Genomic DNA, 20,515 nt, shown 5'->3' with positions numbered 1-20,515 from the left:
TCTGTGCTTCTCTAGATACGAATGCACCACGATTGATCATTTCAGCTCGGTGCCTGTCCCACTAAGTTGTTCTAAAACTTAGTTGTTCTGCTTTCATGTCCAGACTAATCAATAGGGGTTCTGTTTTAATAAGACAGAGATTTTCCGAAGGGCTTAGGAATCAGAGGTACGGTGATAACTAATGTTCTGTAAGAAATTGCACAGGAGTTGCTAGCACACAGCAAGTCCTCATAGCTTCAATACACAAACATAATTCTCATAGTTTTCTGTTTCCCTGGTAACCACTTGCACTAAACATAATTAACTTGGGAGTTTCTCTGTCAGGCTGTGTCAGGATGTGAGATTTTGCACTACTTACTAGCTAACAAGTTAGCCTACTAGGATTGCACGGATGCTGGAGGAGGGTAGATATGAGATGCCTGCCCAGCATCCTAGGTTTCTTACTCCCCGCTCACCAGTGAGCTTTATGCGGGTTTGCTTCTGTTGCCCTTGCCCCCAAGTCCCTCAGTGGAGAGCCAGCTGCCCCAGGCAGATGCCTGCATGTGCAGTGGGTTATGGGACAGGAGAGGAACAGCGCTGAGTGCAGGGAACCCATTGCTTTTACAGCAAGCGAGAGCAAGTTCAGTCTTCAGTGGGAGGGCGGCAGGGCATTGCGGAGGCATTACCACCTCATCCTTTGGAGCTGCTCTGTGCAAACACACCCTGAGAAACTGCCCAGGTAAAGGCCAGGCAGGGCCGCGTGCCCTTGGCAAACCAGTAAAAACAGCCAGTGACACTTGGGGCCCAGGGCAGACCGCCTCTCCCCAAAGCCTCCAACCTGAATAACCTCCAGTTTTGTAAGAAATGCCTATTTTTCTTCCTCTGCCCTTGTACAATTATCTGAAGGGAAACACCACCGATTTCTCACAGTGTCAGTGCAATGCCTACGAGGCAGAAAAAAAAGAGAACCACCCCAGCTGGGGATGGGAGAGCATCAGAAGTCGGTGGCGCAACAACAATTTAACATAAATCAAGTCCTAGTTATAGCTCTCCCCTTTCTTTTTCAACACCTCACCAAACTTTGTGATCATCGGAAAGAAGGACAAGCCTTTGGACAGTTAGCAACATGCATCCCCGCAGAAGCAGACCGAGGGCCCCCCAGCTGGAAGCACAGGGGCGGCTCCCTTCCTAACTCTCTAGTGATGCAGAGAAGGCCTCGCTCCCTCCTCGGGACCGGGGCTTGGCCTGGGTCCGGCTGGGAGCGGCCTGTTCATCTGGTCTAAGGACCGATGACAACTAATTCAGTCAGTTCTAGCCCCACGAAAGCTGTGGAAGAAACAGCTGCTGAAGCTATGGAAAGAGCCCAGAACTTTTCACTTCTCCAGAGATCGAAATAGATCTTCTTTATGTGCTACATGAAGCAAATTACAAGAAAACATCATGTGGAGTTCGTTTGGGGAGAAGTCAGTGATGGCCTTCGGGGGCATTCCGGAGTCCCTCCTTCTCCTCCATCCAAGTTTCCCCCAAACAGCTCCCCGTGGGTCCGTACGTCACAGGACATTAGTTTTAGTCAGAGTTTTGCTCCTCTCCTCCGAGAGTTTTATGGTAAAATAAAATGTAGTTTTTTTAATTTCTAACAAGCATCATTGGCCACAATCCTATTCGGTTTGAACATTTTCTTGTGTCTCTGTGGCTGTGGTTCTGGATTTGACTTAAAAGGTGCACGGTCTCCTGTTACCATCACCTCAGAGAAGTGTCGTAACCTTTAAATGCCCCTGGCCCTGCGCTGCTGCAGGTGACCGTCTACAGTCTCATGTCTGGGGGGAGGATGAAATAGGAAGACCCGACGACAGAGAGTTGCCCTGCACCGTGGTCTGTGAGCACTAATCCTGCTTGAACAGAGACCTCCTATCCCTGATTCCTTCAGCTCCTTGGGGCACCACCGGTTAGTTGATCTTCATGAATTCAGCCTCATTGCCAAATACAGGGGTGCCCACAAATATTGGTTGAATGGATGAAGGAATGTTCTTCTCGGGTGCCTTACTCTTTCTATCCCATAAAAAGCAGACGTGCCTCAGTTACTTTAGGGGGTCACACTGGATTTCCACACTGTCTCTTCACCCCAGAACTCACACCACTTCCTATCAGATTATCCTGCAGCCCCTCATCACATGCCAATGAGAAGTAATTTTTCTTGTGGCTCAAGTCACGGCTCTTCACCCTGAAGAGAACATTAGGCACACATGGAACATCACCTGGAGTGACAGATGATGTCCCCTCATCATCACATATGTCTGACAACTGTCCAGATATTCGGAATAAACTAAAATACACCATAAATGCCATTTAAGGGCACCGATAGGAACCACTACTGACTTGAGTGCATTTGTGTTCTCTTTGAGATGGTGCACTGCTGACCTCTAGTGGTGAAATGCATTCAAAATACGTTTTCTATAATAACATGTGGAAGGAAGATGAACCCTAAATTGAGTGCGGATTTTGAGGGGCATGTGAAAATACCATCATTAAGATTAGGGATGTCGGCCAAAACTTCCTACTGCCTCTCGAAGCTTTGCTGATGCCAAAAGGTGTCCTGGAGAAATACAATGGAGGAAGTGGCCAGTCTGGTCACAGGACGCACAAGGCTCAGAGGGAGGGAGCCGGGAGGTTAGACGGACATGGTAAACGCCGCCCTTCAGCACAGTCCATCTGACTCTGTTTGAATGTCACTTTTATTTTGAAACAATCTCAGCTACCAGAAATTTACAAACATGCCAAGAAGGAGTCTTTGTTTTCCTGAGTAATTGATGAGTTAGTTGCCAAACCAATGCCCTGTTCCCCTGGACACATCGGTCCGTATTACCTACAAAGAAGGACCTTCTCCTTCACAATCACAAGACAACCGACAAAATGAGGAAAATGGCATTCATATATTAATATCATCTAATCTTTAAGTGCACTGAAGTTTCACCGGTTTCCTTGACAATGTTCGTTGTAGCAAAAAGCCCCTGGTTCAGAATGTGCCTTGCGTTTACTTGTCTTGTGACTTTGGCCCCCTTTGATACAGAACAATTCCTCACTCCTTACTTGACTTTCATGCCATGAATGCTTTTAAAGATTGCAGAGTAGTTATTTTTAATGATTCTTAATATCAGTAAGTTGGTAAAAATATCACGGGAGTGATGCTGTGTTCTCCTCATTGCGCCCTGTCAGTTATGAGACACGATCTCTCTCTGCTCACTAGTGAGGTTAACTTTGACGCCTAGATTATGGTGGTATCTTACCCCTTCTTCTGCTAAGAATTAGCGAGTACTTGGGGGGGGGAGATATCTTGAGATATATATAAATATTTCCTTTCATTGCTACTTAAGGAAAAAGCATACTCCATAAATAACAAAAGACATGCTAGCTTTAGCAGCAATTTTTGTATGTGAAAACTTAGTAAGACTTAGCAGCAGTGATTTTAACCATCCAGTAATATGATGCAATCTGTAAATTCTTGAACCTGAGCCAAACACTCCCTTTCCATGTACTTAAAATGATAAAACTAACACCTTTTAAAAATGTTACCCAACAAGGAAGGTGGACTGTGTTGAAGGGTGGCATTTACCATGTTTGTCTAATGTCCCCACTCCCCTCCCTCTGTGCCTTGTACATCCTGTAACCAAATTCGCCACTTTCTACACTTTATTTTTCTAAGACATCTTTTTGCATGAATCACTAAAGCTGCAAGAGGCAGTAGGAAGTTTTGGTAGACGTCCCTAATCTTAACGATGGTATTTTCACATGCCCCTCGAAATCTGCACTCACAAAAGCATTCACATCTTACTTCCACATATTAGAAAATGTGTTCATCTTATTTTTAGGAAAAAAGTTATTGTATAAATATAACATGAAAACATAATAACCTGTGATTCACTCACACAAATAAGTAAAGTTTTCCAAGTCCTCTTCCCGTCCTAGACCCTATACATAAATCACTTCTGCGTGGCTGTGATCACATCAGAGAGACACTTTTATGTCCTGCCTTTGTGTACTGAGCACACTCCAATCCCATCAGAGAGTCTCTGGGGCTCTTCTACCCCCTGATTCTATGATTACATTTTGAAACACTGACCCCGTGACGTGGCCAGGGGACCACATTTCACTACCCAATACTCGCAGTGTGAGCCCCTTACTGCTCCTTGCTAGTCAGCATGAGACAGAGATGCTGTCTGACGAGTCACTCCCGTCCTCCTGTCCCGAGGCCTTGTCATTTGACAGCAGCTCTGAAGTTGCTCGGACCTGGGTTGGAATTCCAGCTTTGCTTTGTAAAGACGAATCTTTCTCGAGCCCCAGTTTTCAATCTGAGAAGCAGGGATGATACTTAACTACACGGTATTTGTGAGGATGAAGTGAGATCACGAATGTGACGTTCTTAGCACTGTGCCTGGTATGTAATAAGTTCTCGATATATGTTATTACCATTATTCATCTGAGAGAAGCATGACTAGCTAGTAAAATTGGGCTTACTCCTAATGTTTGTGTGACTCTGTTAGTTTTGTGATGAGTGAGGAGTTATTTTTTTAGGTAGTATCAAGTATCTGAAGAATTAAGTAGGAATTCTAAAGAAACCAAATGATTTCTTTCTATTCAACGTCCGAATTGAGAACACACAGGAGTGAACACTGACCCATCGTAGCTCTCCAACACCTGCTTTAGTTTTCCTGCCTTCCAAAAAAAAGATTAAAAAAACCCCAAACCTTTGAAGATGTAAGTATTTGGAACATGAAGGAAATATTACACACACAGTTTGCTTGTTAAAAATGGTCAGTTTGCTATGAATTTACTTTAAAAAAGTGATCAGTTAGCTCTGAATTTGCTGAATTCCTTTCACAGTCACATGATCACATATTTTGGAAAAAAAGTTAATGTCCCAACTTAAAAAGTGAACCAGTGAAAATCATTCTTTAAGAAATGCCCTGATATGTAGGCTCTCCTTGGGCAATCGCTAAATAGTTGTCAGAAAGGCACTGGCTGAGCCACGTTGTGTTTAGGGGCCAACCGCCACTGCCAAGTGTGACCAAGCCCCTCCGATTACGCATCAACTGCATCTTACTCACAGAAATTCCGTTCTCCCACTATTTTAAAGCAGAAGGGATAGGAATCCACTGTGTAAGGTGAGCAATAGTTAATATCCTGCAGCTCAAGCTGTTTAAAATTCTAAAATAAAAAAAGGGTAAGAAACATCATTGAAAACTATCTTCTTAATACTTTCATGAAAGAAGCTTTCGATAGTTATGGTGACCTTAGGAAAACCCACTAACCTTGCCACCAGGAGTGCAAATGAAAGCAGAATATCATGAGTGGACAGATAACAATGGTCTTTTGTCTGCTGGGAAAAGGCAGTGAAGACCCTGAGGGGCAGGAGGGGAAGGGTGTGTTTGAAGACACAGGCTTTCTCAAACAGCTTCCACTAGCGTCAGGCCACCGGCCATGAGAGAGCTGCGCGTGCGCACAGCCCAGCACTGCGAGCCAAAGTCGTTCAGCTGACAAGGGGACGTCACGTGCGTGAGGAGAAATGAGGGAACAATGACTACATGGGGAAGAAGGCCGGTAAGGGCTGCGGAGAGGCGGCTGTTGGCTGTGTGCATCCCTTGGGGGGCCAGTGGAGGGACGACCCAGGTGACACTAACAGAAAGACAGCGAGGGGACACTATTCTCCCGGACCGTTCATGTGGGCCTCCTCTGAGTCCCTTCCATTCCAACACTGAGGACTGAAAGTAAACACTAAAGTATCTGTGAAAGCAAAACGTGTCTTCAGGAGCAGCTGCTACAGAACTGTGCTTCCGGGCCTGGGGCACTTCTGTGTCTAGTTGGGTCACTCGTAGCTTTGGGGCGATTTGACATTTCTATCCCTGGGGTTGGGAGGCCCAGCAGAGGCCGGCTCCTCCGTTTGTCCTGTTCTTTCAGAGTCCTCCTCCCCCTCCCTTCCGTCCGGGTTCTCTTCGAGGGCTGGGACAACAGGGCTTCTCAAGGGACCCCAGGGGCATCTCAGGACCCAGGCTCCAGCCTTCAGATTCTGAACAAGTCAGGTAGACAGAAGGCCTGAGAGGGGACGTGTGTCCACAGCCGACCTGGCCCAGTTGGGGCCTTTGTAAAGTGAAGGTCTCCGTGTTGGAAGGTAACCACTCGGCCCCGCTTCTCAACAGGAAGAGGACCCAGGAGAGGTCAGCGTCTCCTTAGCTCTTGAACTCAGGTAAATAAAGTTCACTCCTGATTTTTGGAGGTGTCCTCTGGGTTTTTTCTCTAAAAAAAAAAAAAAAAACTAGCACATTTACGAAGATCTCATATACAGTTAACACAAAACATTCTCACTCCCATTTTGGGGGGATAATCTAACAAAGAAGAAAAAGCGCATTGGAAATCCAAGGCGACTGCTGGTTGGTTTATCTTTTAAAGGAAGAGTGAAAATATTAATACTTATCCTTCTATGAGAACATTGGAGGACACTCTCGATAGCTGAAAACTTTTAGAAACTGCCCTAACACTATTTCTCAAGCTTGTTTATTAAAACTGGGTTTTGCATTGTGATAGATCGTTTGTTTCAGTTAAGTGGATTTCCTCTGATTGAAAGTGTTTTCACAGAAAGAGCATTTACAGTTTCTAGCAACACGTCAGTGACCACAGAGCCATCCCGCTCTTGGGAGCTGCCAAAAAGCAGGGCCAGTCCTTTCTCTTACTGAACCACTTATGCAAAGTCTCTAAGGCATTTTGCCAGACCAAGGGAGGTGTCCTAATGCCACTGTCCATGTTATCTTCAGCTCACAAGGACAGGTGTTTCACTTGGCCAGTGCCATTATCTGTACTTAAATGGATCCCAAATGTCAATTAAGATCTGCAGAAACTTCCTGCCATTGCTGGTGCAATTAATGTACTTTGCTCAATTTCACTTAAAAAAAAAAAAAGGAGAGGAAAAAAGTGTACCTTACTTTTTTTGACATCCAGAAGGATGTCTGAGTAATCTTTTAAATTAACACTCGTGGCCCGATCTCTTGGAGGGGGTACACTGAAGTGACGCAGGGAGCGCCTCGCTGTTCCTGAGCAGCGACACTCGCCCCAGCCTTGTGTACTCAACATTTAGCGATGCCTGCGCCCTGGGGCTCTCATCTGCATAGGACCCTCCCAAGTGGTCCCTTGTAACCTGGCAAAGCCATTAAGAGCAGTGCAGCAGACACTGGGGAGCTTGGTGCCGGCTGCAAACACGGCTCCATTTACCGCCAGAAAAGAAAGGCCGCCCCCTTTTCAGGGACCAGACTCCGGCCAGGCTCACTACGTCTCCCAGCTGGGGAGCCCGCGTCGATTTCCTTCTTCAGCCCGTAGATAATGGAGGGTGAGATGAAAAGGAATACAGACCCTTGATACCTTTCACTTGGAGTGCTAACTAATGCAGGGCCGCGTGTCTGATCTTCTGCTCGGCCGAGGGGTGGCAGCTGGCCTTCTGAAAGCTTTTCAAACCCCGGCTGCTTTCTGCAGGGCCCGAGGCGGGCATTGTTGGAGTCTCCGTGTAGTGGGAGGAGGCCGCGCCAAATACGAGCGCACAACAACTGCGCCACTTCTCTGGGAAGCTTGTTACAACCTTCCGAGGAGGGCTAATTGGCTGAGGCCAAAAGCAGATGCAGAGCTGCTTTGAATATTATTCAGGAGAGGTTTCAGAAGGCAGCGCCGGGGAGGACGCGGAAGCATAAAGGAGAGCAGCCCCGGGAGGAACGGCCACGGGGAAGAGGCGAGGGCCAGGATGGGAGGGAAGAGAGGAGCCGCATTATTTTAATCCGCACGGACTCACGCTCTTGTTTAAAGAGCCTCTCTCCGCACATCCACCTCCCCCTTCTTCGCAAGCTTTCTTATCGGGAGGACGTCAGCAGGCAGAACTGGCTTACCAAGCAGCGTCCACGGGACGCCGCTGTTACCATGGTAACCGAGGCGAACAACTCTTGGAGCCTTTAAAGAAACTTTTGTGTCAGCTCCTTGAAGTGGGCAGAGGAAAAACTAAAACGCACCGAACGAACAGGCCAGTTCAAGAAGTTTCCTTTATTATTTCTTTTAACCTCCAAAACAATAAGGAGATATATTCTTAGATCATTTTGCAACTGAGGCAACTCAGGCTTAGGGATGTTAAATAATTCGCTGAGTCTAACAGATTCAGATTCAGGCATTTCCGATTCCAAAGTTCAAGCCCCTCCTGAGTCAATTCTTCAAATAGCCAGGGCCTGGCGTATAGATAGTACATGTTCAATACATGTTTTCCAGAAGCACAGCTAAACTGCACATTGGGGCTGGGGAGGCAGGAGAGAAACTCTAAACAGTAGACATAATAGGAGAGAGCTGATGCTAAGAGAAATTCTTAGCTTGGGCGTGCCCTGAGTAACTGGCTGTCACCCCAATGTACCCACCAACTCAGGCACAATTATTTGGAAAAGGATGTAGTGAGTGTCTATTAAGTGCTAGGTGCTGGAAGTACAGACATTTTAAGACCTATCTCCGTCCTATAGAAGCTCAGTCTGCTGGGTAGGAAACATACATAAAGTACAATATGCTGCAAATAATAGAGAAAAGGTGGAGATAAGCTTGTGGTTTTCAGGAAAGAGAAGGAAACTGGGACAGTCACAGGAGGCTTCCTGGAGGAGGTGATGCCTGAGTGAGTTCTCACAGGATGAGTAGGAATTAGCCAGGCAACAGAAGGGTGAGTGGTGTTAGTTCAGGCAAAGAGAACAGCATGAACAAATTCAGAAGAATGAAATAGACAGCATGTGGATGGAACATGAAGTGTTTCCTACTGAGCCCAAACTGTGTGTTCGGAAATGACACTGAAGAGATCGGTTGAACCAGGAAGAGGGAAAGCGTAAATAAATGTCATGCTGAGTGTCTTGGATTTCGTCCACCAGGGGATGAGAGGCATTGATTGTTCTCTGCAAAAAGAGGGAGGGGTACGGTCAGTGTGGAGGACAGATCTGAAAGGATAAGGATTGAAATAGGGAGAACAGTTGGGAAGCTGATGCTGTGGTTTCTGTGGTGGATCTTGAGGGCTTAATCGGGGGAGGGGTGATAGGGTTTGAGATGGCCAGATTTACTGGAGAAACACCTTCAAGGTCAACAGAAAATGGTGATTAATTGGAGAGTGAGAGATAAGAATGGGACAATGAGATAAGCATCTCTAGCTTAAGTAACTGGCTAGATAAAGGGACCATTCATTAAAATTATGAATCAGGGGTAGGAGCAGACTGGGGTGTAAGGGTAGGGAAGATGAGTTTGTTTGACACCTGGAATATATCTAGGTGTCTAGCAGTTGATTTATGAATCAGATTCCAAAGAGAGATAAAGACAAGTGATAGAGATTCCAGAGCAGAAGTCTAAAAACAATTTCTTCTGCAGTCACATCTCTCTTACAGATGTGGTTTGTTTGGATATTTGTGATACTATTTTTAAATTAGAATTAGTGAAAAACATGGAAAAATGAGGATTTGTACCCCCCTCCCGTATTTCTAATGTCTCTCTTGGAAATTCAGCTTATCTGCATGTCCAGTTTTTTATGGCAACAGTCAATTAGAAATGAGAAGTAGCCCTGTGCTCTGAGCAGGGCACCAGCTCCACACCCCCCGCCCCGCCCCCAGCCTCAGCCCTCACCTGACTGGGCCTCCGAGGGACGCTCAGCATCGGCCGCCATTGTACAGGAACAATCGCTCTGTTCCCTTTCTTATAGTAGGTTTAAGAGGAAAGTAAGCTTTTCTTGTTCTCTTACCTCAGCCAAAAATAGAAAATGAAATCTAGTCAAAGGTGACTGTGTGTTCCAAGGAAAATGGTCCTGAGAACTGAAGGAAGTTCTCCTATATTTGATATGCAAACAAAGCATATCTCTTGTTCAAAGAATTAAACTTGAGCCACCATTGTGAGATAAACTATATTAAAAGCAATTCCTGCATGATGTAAAAGGCGCATGGTGACTTTCAGTTTGTTTGTAGCATCTTTAATTTCTTTATCAGTGTTTTCTAGTTTTTATTTTACAAATCTGTAATATTGTTAAAATGTGCATATGACCCAAAACAATCTACAGATGTGATGTATTCCATTGTCTACCACTATCCTAGTGGCGTGTTTTACAGAGAAATGAAACAACCATCAAATTCATATGATGCCACTAAAGACTCCAAATAGCCAAAAGCATTGGGTACCAGGGGAGCCGGGGGTGGGGGCAGGGCGCTGGGACAAAGCTAGAGGCATCATACTATATTACAAACGACAGTAATCTGAAAGTGTGGTACTGGCATAAAGACAGACATAGACACCAATGGAACAGAATGAATCCATACACATACGGTCAGCTGATCTTCAGTGAGGGCACCAAGACCACTCAGTGGGGAAAGGATGGGCTCCTCAATAAACGGCGTTGGGAAAATTGAGTAACCACATGCAAAAGGATGAAACTGAGCTCTTCTCTTACACTATACACCAAAAAAATAAATAATAATAATAATAATAAACAACTCAAAATGGATTAAGGACTTAAATAAGAAAGACCAGAAGCCGTAAAACTTCTAGGAGAAAGCATAAAGAAGAAGCTTCATGATGTTGGTGTTGGCAATAATTTCATGGCTATGACATCAGAAGAACAAGCAAAAGCAACAAAAATGGACAATTGAGACAACATCAAACTAAAAAGTTTCTGTGCAATGAAGGAAACAAGCAAGAATAAAAAGGCAGCCCAAAGAATGGGGAAAGAATTTGTAAATCATAGATCTGGTTAAGGGGTAATTTCCCAAATATATAAGGAACACCTACAATTCATTAATAAAAGCACTAAAAGCCTGATTAAAAATGGACAAAGGACTTGAACTTCATCAAGGAAGACATACAAATAGCCAACAGGCATGTGCAAAGATACTCAGTGTCACTACACGGCAGGAAAATGCAAATCAAGACCACAATGAGAGATCACCTAACACCTGCTAGGATGGCCGTGGAGGAAATGAAGACAGTGTGGGATGGTGAGGATGTGGAGAAATTGCAGCCTTTTACACTGTTGGTCGGAAGGCAAAATGATGCAGTCACTATGGAAAACACTGTGGAGGTTCTTCAAAAGTTTCAAAAAACAACTACACCTATGACCCAGCATTCCTACTCCTGGATATTTATCCAAAAGAGTTGAAATCGAGATCTTAAAGAGATATTAGCACTCTCATGTTCATTGCTGCACCATTCATAACACTAAGGTGTGGAAACATGTCCATCAACATGTGAAAGGGTAAACAAAAATGTGGTACATACACACAGTGGAATATTACTAAGACTTAAAAAAGAAAGAAATTTTGCAATACGCCGCAACAGGAACCTTGTAGACATTTTGCTAAGTGAAATAAGCTAGTCACAAATAGTGTACGATTCCACTTATAGTACATGAGGTGTGAGGAATCTGCAATAGATTCCTGGCCGCAAAGAACAGAGTGATGGTTGTCATCTCTGGTGGCAGGTTGTGGGGCTGGGGAAGGTACAGTGGCTAATCAACAGGTATAAAACTTCAGGTGCGTAAAATGAGTAAATTCTAGAGATTCGATGTATAAGTTTGACTGTAGTTAACAATACTCTATTATACACTTAAAAATCTGTTAAGAGGGTACAATCTCATGTTAAACATTCTTACCCTGTTGAAATAAAAAAATTAACTAAAAAATGATGCATGATGAAAAAGACAATAAACTGAAAAAAGAACAGACATTTCAATAGTCTGTTTGGAAAACTGAATGAAATGAATGAGGAAACACCGTTGCCTCTGTTCCACAAACACCTCGCCTGGCCTTGGCCCGCAGGGAGTTTGAGTTCGCACCCTCTGTCCCTGAGTCACTGGAGCAAAGCACGGCAGTGAGAGTGGGACTCTCAGGAGTGTGGGACATCATCCAGAGAGTGTGTCTGGGAAGGGAGAAGGTAGGCCAAGGGCAGATCCTCAGGGAAACATTTGAAGGGAGAGGTTCCCCAAAGAGCCTGAGGATGAAGGGAGAGGTTCAAGGGGAGCCTGTGCAGGGTGGCAGCACTGAAGCCAGGGCAGTGGAAACTCGGGAAGGAAGGAGCGGTCAGCGCTCTCACATTTCTGCTCTGAGATGTGTGTCTTCCCCCAGAAGGGAAGCCAGACCAGCTACAGTGGAGCTTAGGCCAGAGACTCCCAAAATGCCTTGGTTCACGGTGCCCTTAAGCCTGAGTAAATTTTTTACAGTGCTCCGAAGCCCAGAAAAATATTAAAGAGTTCCTTGCTGTTTAGGTCCAAACACCTTAATATAAATAGTCATTTATGTCCTTCAAACTTGGTAACCATTTAAAATCAATACTACACCTCAGCTGAAAGAAATTTCATTCTAAGAAAATGCAGTTACCTACTTGGGGGACGTATGTGCGTGCCTCCTGAGCATTTCACAACTTCTCTCCTCTCCCCAAATTGACACACCATTACCTGTTCCACGGTGATTTTAAAGAGCACTTGCTTTTATCACAGTGACCACAGAAAACCCAGCTCTGAGAGAGATGTCAGTGAAAGAGAAGGGGCCCATCTCATGTGAGATGGAGAACACCTTGTAGCCATTCCTTCCTGCAGGGTGTGATGGGGTGCGGCCTGCGGGTTTGCCACGCTTCCCTGGGGCACCTGGCCCCGAAGTTTGGGAAGCGTGGGGTTAAAGCTGCTCTGGAGACCTATCATTTAAAACCTTGTTTCTAAGGAGATATCGCGTCTGAAATCCGTACAACTAACTCACACTGTTACGGAGCTGAACTGGTTTGTGGTGGGAGTGACTGACTTTGGCCCCGGCCAGTTCTCCTGCCTGCAGACTGACAGGAAGTAGGATCACAGAAATAAATTAGATTGGAAGGTCAACCAAAGTTGATGCCAAACAAGCTTGTTCTCCGAGTTAGCAACTGTCTTCTCCTTTCTCTTGCTGTGCTCTGAGTGCGAGTGTTGTGAAGGGGGTCAGGGTGGGGGGTGGAGATGGGGTGGGGTCCAGAGCAGCCACACTGGGGACCAGCATCAGAGGGCTTGAGGCCTGGCGTCCGTTCAGAGGTGAAAACGGACTTTCTGCGTCTGACAGCCTCTGTGTCACGCAGCTTCCAGTGCAACACACAGGTAGCCAGCGTGCACCTTGAGCAAGTCCCTGAGCCTCCGCAGACCTCCTGTCCATGCATATAGTAACATATAATATAGAACAAAAGAAACGTAATAAATTGAGCTAAACTTTTCCATAATACTGTACTCTTGCATAGGCTCCACCATGTCTGTTAAATAAGCTGCATTTATGGGCTAATAATTCATTTTCCTGTTTTTATTTATCAAAGATCGAGAACCTCTTATTAACAATGGAGAACCCAGTGATACCATATCAAATCGAGACAATTGTCTCCGAAAGCCAAAGCACATGATGTCTCAGTGCACTGTCGTTACCAGTAAATGAACAGTTTCTATTTGACACCCTGGAGGACTGAAACGGCACCCGTCAGTGCTCCTCCCCCTGCCCGCCGCCAGTTACTGCGCTGGACCATCGCCACAGGCCCTCTGCACCCTGCACGCCCTAGGGTCTGCGACTCCTCTCACCAGCGCTAGGAGGAGGCGAGTGCTAGGACCCTCCCCGCGCCACCACTGTCGCTGTCAAGCCGGGAGAAGCGCTTACCCCGTCCCAGTTTACTCAGCCTTTCTGCCCCTGGCCTCAGGTTAGCAAGCGACTGGGAGACTTCAAGTCCCCCGCCCTCCTCCAATGCTTTTGTCTGCCGCACCCAGAACTGGAGGAGAGAGTAGCTTCAGAATGGCTCGTTGCCCAGCCACACTAACGGTCCCCATTCGGGCCCAGTGCACGTTACAATCGAGAAAGAATTCGCTCGGGCAAATTCGGAGCAAGCAAGCTCTAGATGTGCAGGGAGCACGGCAAGGGAGGACTCCCCGCTCCTTGCTCATCCCACTTCCCAGAAGCCAGGACATGGGTTTCCCTCGGTCTTTGTTTTCTTCCTTCCCTGCCTTCTGCAACTGTCATTTTCTAAAAGTTCTTGGTAAGAGTACACTAGAGCCAAGCTATCCCCTTGCTCCAACAGCCCCAGAACGTTGTCTCTTTCCTTCCTTCATAAGAGCTGAGAATGCGCCTCTTTGATTTCCAAAACTCCCAGCATGTTTATGCTGTGCCAGGAGGGGAGGCTTAGCTCTGGCTGGCTGGAGGTTTGTGCTAATTGTCTGGCTGCACTTTGAAAGAGGCCTTTTGAATCTGAGCATTTAGGGAGAAAGTGGAGAAGCGTGGCTGTGTGAAAGAGCAATCGATGTTGAATATTCATGCTCCGCTCTCTGTTAATCAAAATCAGTAACCCCCATTGCTTAGCCACAGTCCTGGCTTCTTACTAGGGCTGTGCAGAAGGAACTGGATATAAACGACGCCAAACACACACACGCACACACACACACAGCCAAGACGTGGGTGCTTATCGGTTTGAAGCGTTTCCAGTTAACAGTGTGGCATTCAGCATTGCGTGCTACACTTCAGCATTGTTAATTTCTCCAGGGCACCTCTTTTCCTTCTCTCATGGTGAATTTAGCAAACTTTGCCCTTGCTTAAAAACCAAACATTTTCTGAAACAATTCTCTAAATGAATTGCAACATATTCTAGTTTATTTTTCAGAAATGATAAAAATTATTTTACAAAATAGAGAAGAAATCGACTCTAATCGAACAAAACATAAAATCATAGGTTGTTTTAGTACCAACTTCAATGTTTCCTGAGCTTTTAGGAAATACACATTTTATATTTTTTATGTGTTGATTAATTTTTTTAAAGTGCATGTACCACAACCATGGGAACTTTTAAAATAATCACTTAATTTAAAAGGAAAAAATAGCTCATAACTAACAACTTTCTGTCTTATTTTTGTAGCTATATTTTTCAAGTTTTCTACAATGAGTATGTTTTACCACTATAATAAAAATGATCTTTTTTGAAAACTGCTGAGCAGTTGCTGAATTTTATGGTTCGGAGTTCACCAGGCGGTCCCTTACCTGTGTCATCCGCAAGGGAAATGCTGGTGAAGGTGCTGTCCTCCGCATCCTCCCCGCCGGACCCGTCCATCTTGTGCACTTGTCAGGTCTGTTGGTGAGAAAAATGAGGGCAGAGGAGGCAGCCGCCCCATGTGACCGCCCTTGTTAAATCATTAATAAACGGGCGTCCGGGCAGGTGCTACGTGATCCTTGCGCCAGCCACCCTCTCCCTGCCTTCCACCTGAGGAAGGCTTATCTGAGCCTTGTAATCTCAGCTGGAAATGGTGAGGGGCCCCAGGGGAAGAGTCACAACCTATACCTGCAGCTGCTGAGTTGGCACTGGGGCCGCACTCTGCCCAGGTGCCAAACCTGGCCTTCAGTCCTATGACGACTTACATGGGGGTGAATCGCCGGAGAACACTGCCTGAGAAGGCACTGCGATGAGGCTGGGGGAAGAAGTAGAATTTTATGTGATTAGCACATCTCTTGGACACGGCCGGTAAACTTCTCGAGGATTTGGGCAGTGACCTAGCAGCGTGACTTGGTCACAAAGCCTCTGTTTCCTGTCCTGGACCAGGATAGGTCTGTGGTGAGGATCGAAAGTAACCCGCACTTGATAAATGCCGACCACAAAAGGACCAGAGATGATGAGGCGTCTGTGAGGAAATGAGAGTCCCCGGGACTGCGCTCACCAGTGCCCTCTCACACGACTTTTTTCTCAGTCCCCTGGTCCATGTCCATGCGCACAGACAAACCCAAAACTGTTTGAGAATTTCACGTCATCCCACTCCGGGGGGAAAACAATTAGCCAAATTAGATGATGAACTTTAAGCAGAGATTTACACTGAGTTACTTCGTGCCTCATTCTGTCCTAAGTGCTTGGATACATAGGATTTTTTTTTATTCATTCAAGTTCAGTGTTGCTACATGAAGCCAAATGGAGGCTTCATGTAGCTGTTGGACGTCCTGAATGTTAAAAATTAAATTCATTAAAAGAGTTTCCTCCAATTTTCCAATTACATTCTACAAACATTGAGTGTCCATGCTATATAAGCTGGGGACTTTTGGGACTTCAAAGTAAGAAATAGTTATTACTATTAATAAGATTATTAAAAAGCTCAAAGGCGAAAGTCCTGGAAGTTGACAGAAGGGAAAGAGTGCACCTGGCTGCCAGGTGTAGGGAGGCTTAGTGAAGGTGACACATGAGAAGCATGATCAGTGACAAATGGGATCCAGGAAGCTGGAACGGCCAGGTGGTGAGTGCTGTCTCAGCGAGGGGGTGTGGTCACAGGCTCCCAGCTGGGCAAGCATTAGGCGCCTTTGGGAACCCAGGTGGAATATAGGTTAAGGCCACAAGAGCTTTGAATGCCAGACTGTGTCAGTCCATGTCCTATAAGAATCAGGCACTAAGATGGGATTAAAAGCATGAAAAAAATATGCAGGGAGCCAGGAAAGGCTGGGAAAGCCTCAGACCATGGTGCAGTAGTGACTCACGGCAAAGACACAACAGGGCGGGCAGGCTCGCTTGTCCTTCAGACTCAGGGAGTCTTGACAAAGAGGGCTCCCGCCAAAGCTGCCAGCAGAGGAATCCTGAGCCCCCGAGGAATGGCCTCCCCCAGCACGTTACGGCGAGGAGCAGCTGGTGGGAAGTGAGGCCTCTGTGCAAACGTGGGGATGGATCTCAGAGCACAGCTGGGGCCCCTGGTCAGTTCTCCTCCCTGAAGTTGGAGGCTTACAAGGCACACAATCATGGCGCCCAGTGAGCTGCTTTGTTCTAGCTTCTCTGTGTGTAACTATGGACCAGTGCTCTAGGAAGCGTAGAAATACCTCTCTGGCCTAATCCGCCCTCTGTTAGTCCTGGGAATAATAACACACACTTAAGAAGTACACACTGTGTGCTAGGAAACAACTCTGTGAAGTAGGCACTAATATTCTCATTTAAAATATGAGGAAGCTGAAAAATAAATGGCAAGCAGCTAAGGAAAGGGCCGGGCCGGGACTAAACTCCAGGCCCTCCGAACTCAGGCGCTGTGCTCTCACCCACTGTATTCACAACTGCTAATAAAGTTAGTGGATAATGGGGAGATGGAAGAGAGGACTTCATCAACCTGGAAAAAGAATTTAGAAACACAAGGGTGCCTTTGGTTTAAAATGTGTATTTGGGTTCTATTTTTTATTACTCATGGCCAATTGTACTTTTAGTTAGGATTTGCCTAAGTACTTGATTCTTTGTCTTCTTTCTGATTAGCTTCAAGGGCATTTCTGATGAAGTGTTTATCCTAATGGATAGGGGAATGAGGAGAGATGTCTTCCTCCCATAGAATGGCCTTGGCATCCTTGTCAAAAATCGATTGACCATAGATGTTTGTGTTTATTTCTGGAATCTCAGTCCCATTCCATTGGTCTCTGTGTCTGTCTTTATGTCAGTTTCATACTGTTTTGATTACTGTAGCTTTGTGATAAGTTTTGAAATCAGAATCTATAAGTTCTCCAACTGTGTTTTTCTTTTTTAAATAATGTTTGACTATTTGGGGTCCCTTGCAGTTCTATATGAAATTTGAAGATGTGACATAAATTTGGCAGTGGATTCTTAGATCTGATACAGAAAGCATGAATAACAAAATAAAAATGAATAAATTGGACTTCATAAAAATGAAAAACATTTCCGCATCCAAGGGTTTGTATCAGAATGTGAAAGGACAACATACAGAATGGGAGAAAGTATTTGCAAATCACATATCAGATAAGGGTTTTAATGTCCAGAATATATAAAGAACTCTTACAACTCAACAAAAAGACAAATAATCCAATCTTTTAAATGGACAAAGAACATGAGCAGGCATTTCCCCAAAGAAGGCATACAAATGGCCAATAAGCCCATAAGCAGATATTGAATACCATTCATTGGTCATTAAAAATGCAAACCAAGAGGACTTCCGCCAAGATGGAGGTGTAGGTGGAAACACTTTGCTTCCTTGAACAACCAGATCTAAAAACAACAAGGTTTTAACAGTAATAAATGCAACCAAACCGCAGAAAATTGCCAATACGGAGTCCGAAAACAATATGCCGCTCAGCTAAACTGGTGAGAGGAGCGAAGCCAGCATCGGAGCTGGTCAGGCAAAAAAGATCTCCCCGACCCGGGCGGCACGCAGGCAGCTGAGGGCGCAGATCCCAGGTGTGGGGTAGCTATGGGCGGAACCCAGGGAAGAGGCGCAGCTGGCTGTCTGCGGTCGCACATTTGCTTGCAGATAAACCAGTGAAGAGACGAGCATTGAGACAGACTGTGCAGGCCCTGGCTTGCACATTCACGCTCATATAAACAAGCGAGGGCAAGCAATGAGGTGGACCGGGCAAGCAGAGAGGACCACCATTGCTCCCTCTCTGACCCTGCCCCCACGTACAGCATCACAAACCAGCAACCTGGGTGGCCCTGCCCTGGTGAACACCTAAGGCACCTCTCCTCAAACGTAACAGGCACAGACAGATAAAAACATGGCTCAAGAACAACTCAAAGCCCCAGAGCCAATAAATCTAAGCGATGAAGAAATAGCAAAACTTTCAGATGCACAGTTCAAAATACTGGTGATCAGGATGCTCACAGAACTGGCTGATTTTAGTCACAAATTAGAGGAACATATGAAGGCTAAACTAATTGAAATGAATGGAAATGCACAGGAAACCAAAAGTAATGGAAGGGAAACTGGGACTCAAATCAAGGGAGCAGACCAGAAGGAAGGAAAAAAATGACCAAACAGAAAAACATGAAGAAACAAGAATTCAAAAAAATGAGGACAGGCTTAGGAACCTCCAGGACATCTTTAAACACTACAACATCTGAATTATAGGAGTACCAGAAGGGGAAGAGGAACAGTCATGAGTGGAAACCTTATTTGAACAAATAATAAAAGAGAACTTTCCCATTCTGGCAAAGGAAATAGACTCCCAGGATATCCAGGAAGCTCAGAGAGTCCCAAAGAAGTTGGACCCAAGAAGGAACACACCAAGGCACATCATCATTACATTAGCCAAGATTAAAATGAAGGAGAGAATCCTAGAAGCAGCAAGAGATAAGGGGACAGTCACCTACAAAGGACTTCCCATCAGACTGTCAGCGGATTTCTCAAAAGAGACCTTACAGGCAAGAAGGGGCTGGAAAGAAGTATTCCAAGTCATGAAATCCAAAGACCTACAACCAAGATTGCTCTATCCAGCAAAGCTTTCATTTAGAATGGAAGGACAGATAAGGTGCTTCTCAGATAAGATCAAATTCAAGGAGTTCATCATCACCAAGCCCTTATTATATGAAATGTTAAAGGGACTTACCTAAGAAAAAGAAGATAAAAAAGATGAACAGTGAAAGGACAGCAAACTCCCAGTTATTAACAACCACACCTAAAACAAAAGCAAATTAAGAGGACAGCTAGATCAGGAGTGAACCATAGAAATGAAGATGACATGGAGGGTTAGCAACAGGGGAGTGGGAGAAGAAGGGGGGAGAAGGTACAAAAAAATAAGTAGCATAGACAGTAGATAGAAAATAGATAGGGGGAGGGTAAGAATAGTAGGGGAAATATAGAATTTAAAGAACTTGAGACACGTGTTCATGAACTAAAGGGGGAGAATGGTGTGGGAGGGGTGTGCAGGGTGGAGGGGAATGAAGGGGGGAAATAGAACAAATGTAATGGCATAATCAATAAAATAAAAAAATATATTTAAAAAAGCAAACCAAAACTACAGCAGTTTATCACTTCCCATCCACTAGGATGGTTTCAATAGGAACAAGAAAATGAAAAATGTTTTGGCAAAGATATAGAGAAATCAGGTCCTTTGTGCATCGCTGCTAGGACTGTGCAACGATGCAGCTTCTGTGGGAAACATTTTGGCCATCTCTCGAAAAGCTAAACGTGAAGTCACTATGTGACCCAGCATTTCCAATCCTAGAGAGCTGTGGCTGTTCAACCACACGGGACTACACTAAATGCCACTGAGTTGTATAGTTTACGATGATTAATTGCCAGTTATATGGATTTTGCTTCAATTTTTTAAAAAAGTTTAGGAGAATCCAGCCAGGAAAAAAATTATCAATGGTTTACCTGTCTCTCCATAATATGAATGAATGAATTGAATTAAGAATGCTAAATCACAACATACTCTACAATTTCAAATTCAACGTAAGGCTAGTCTACCATGTATTGTGGAATTAACAAGAGTAGATAGACCTCTTATCATACCTACTGTGTCTTCCAGAACTAATAAGGCTAGAAAGGAGGTTGAGGTTAGGATACAAATATTCCTTATGATATACCCTCCCCTAAAACAGATGCAAAAGCATAAGCACTGAGGTTATTATGGTTATATGAGAAGCCATCTCCTGTCATTTTTACATGTGTAATGTGGATAATAAATATATGTGTGCATATTAAGTTGGGGGTAACAGAGCTGAACAAAATATAAAATAAAGAGAATTAGTAAACTCACCGGGATCCTCATGATCCCTTTGTCATGATCTC

At 45.0% G+C, this 20,515-nt stretch overlaps 1 protein-coding gene and 1 long non-coding RNA gene across 8 annotated transcripts in view; one reads left to right on the top strand and one right to left on the bottom strand.

Annotated features, from left to right (window-relative positions):
- SCOC (short coiled-coil protein) overlaps positions 1–15,114 on the bottom strand; it is a 30,659-nt gene extending 15,545 nt beyond the window's left edge. For both annotated transcript variants that reach the window (XM_037126181.2, XM_037126179.2), the window contains exon 1: positions 15,024–15,114. In XM_037126181.2, coding sequence (XP_036982076.2) covers positions 15,024–15,093 — 70 coding nt within the window. In that variant the 5' untranslated portion in view covers positions 15,094–15,114. The remainder of the gene's footprint in view (positions 1–15,023) is intronic.
- The window catches only part of LOC119034966 (uncharacterized), a 153,298-nt gene that overhangs the window by 10,015 nt on the left and 122,768 nt on the right, over positions 1–20,515 (top strand). The window lies entirely within an intron of this gene.

This window comes from Artibeus jamaicensis, unplaced genomic scaffold (assembly GCF_021234435.1).
Source record: "Artibeus jamaicensis isolate MK-2021 breed Jamaican fruit bat unplaced genomic scaffold, CSHL_Jam_final scaffold_537, whole genome shotgun sequence".
NCBI lineage: Eukaryota > Metazoa > Chordata > Mammalia > Chiroptera > Phyllostomidae > Artibeus > Artibeus jamaicensis.
The sequence above is the reverse complement of the archived record's forward strand: the minus strand, read 5'-3'. Positions and strand labels throughout refer to the sequence as shown.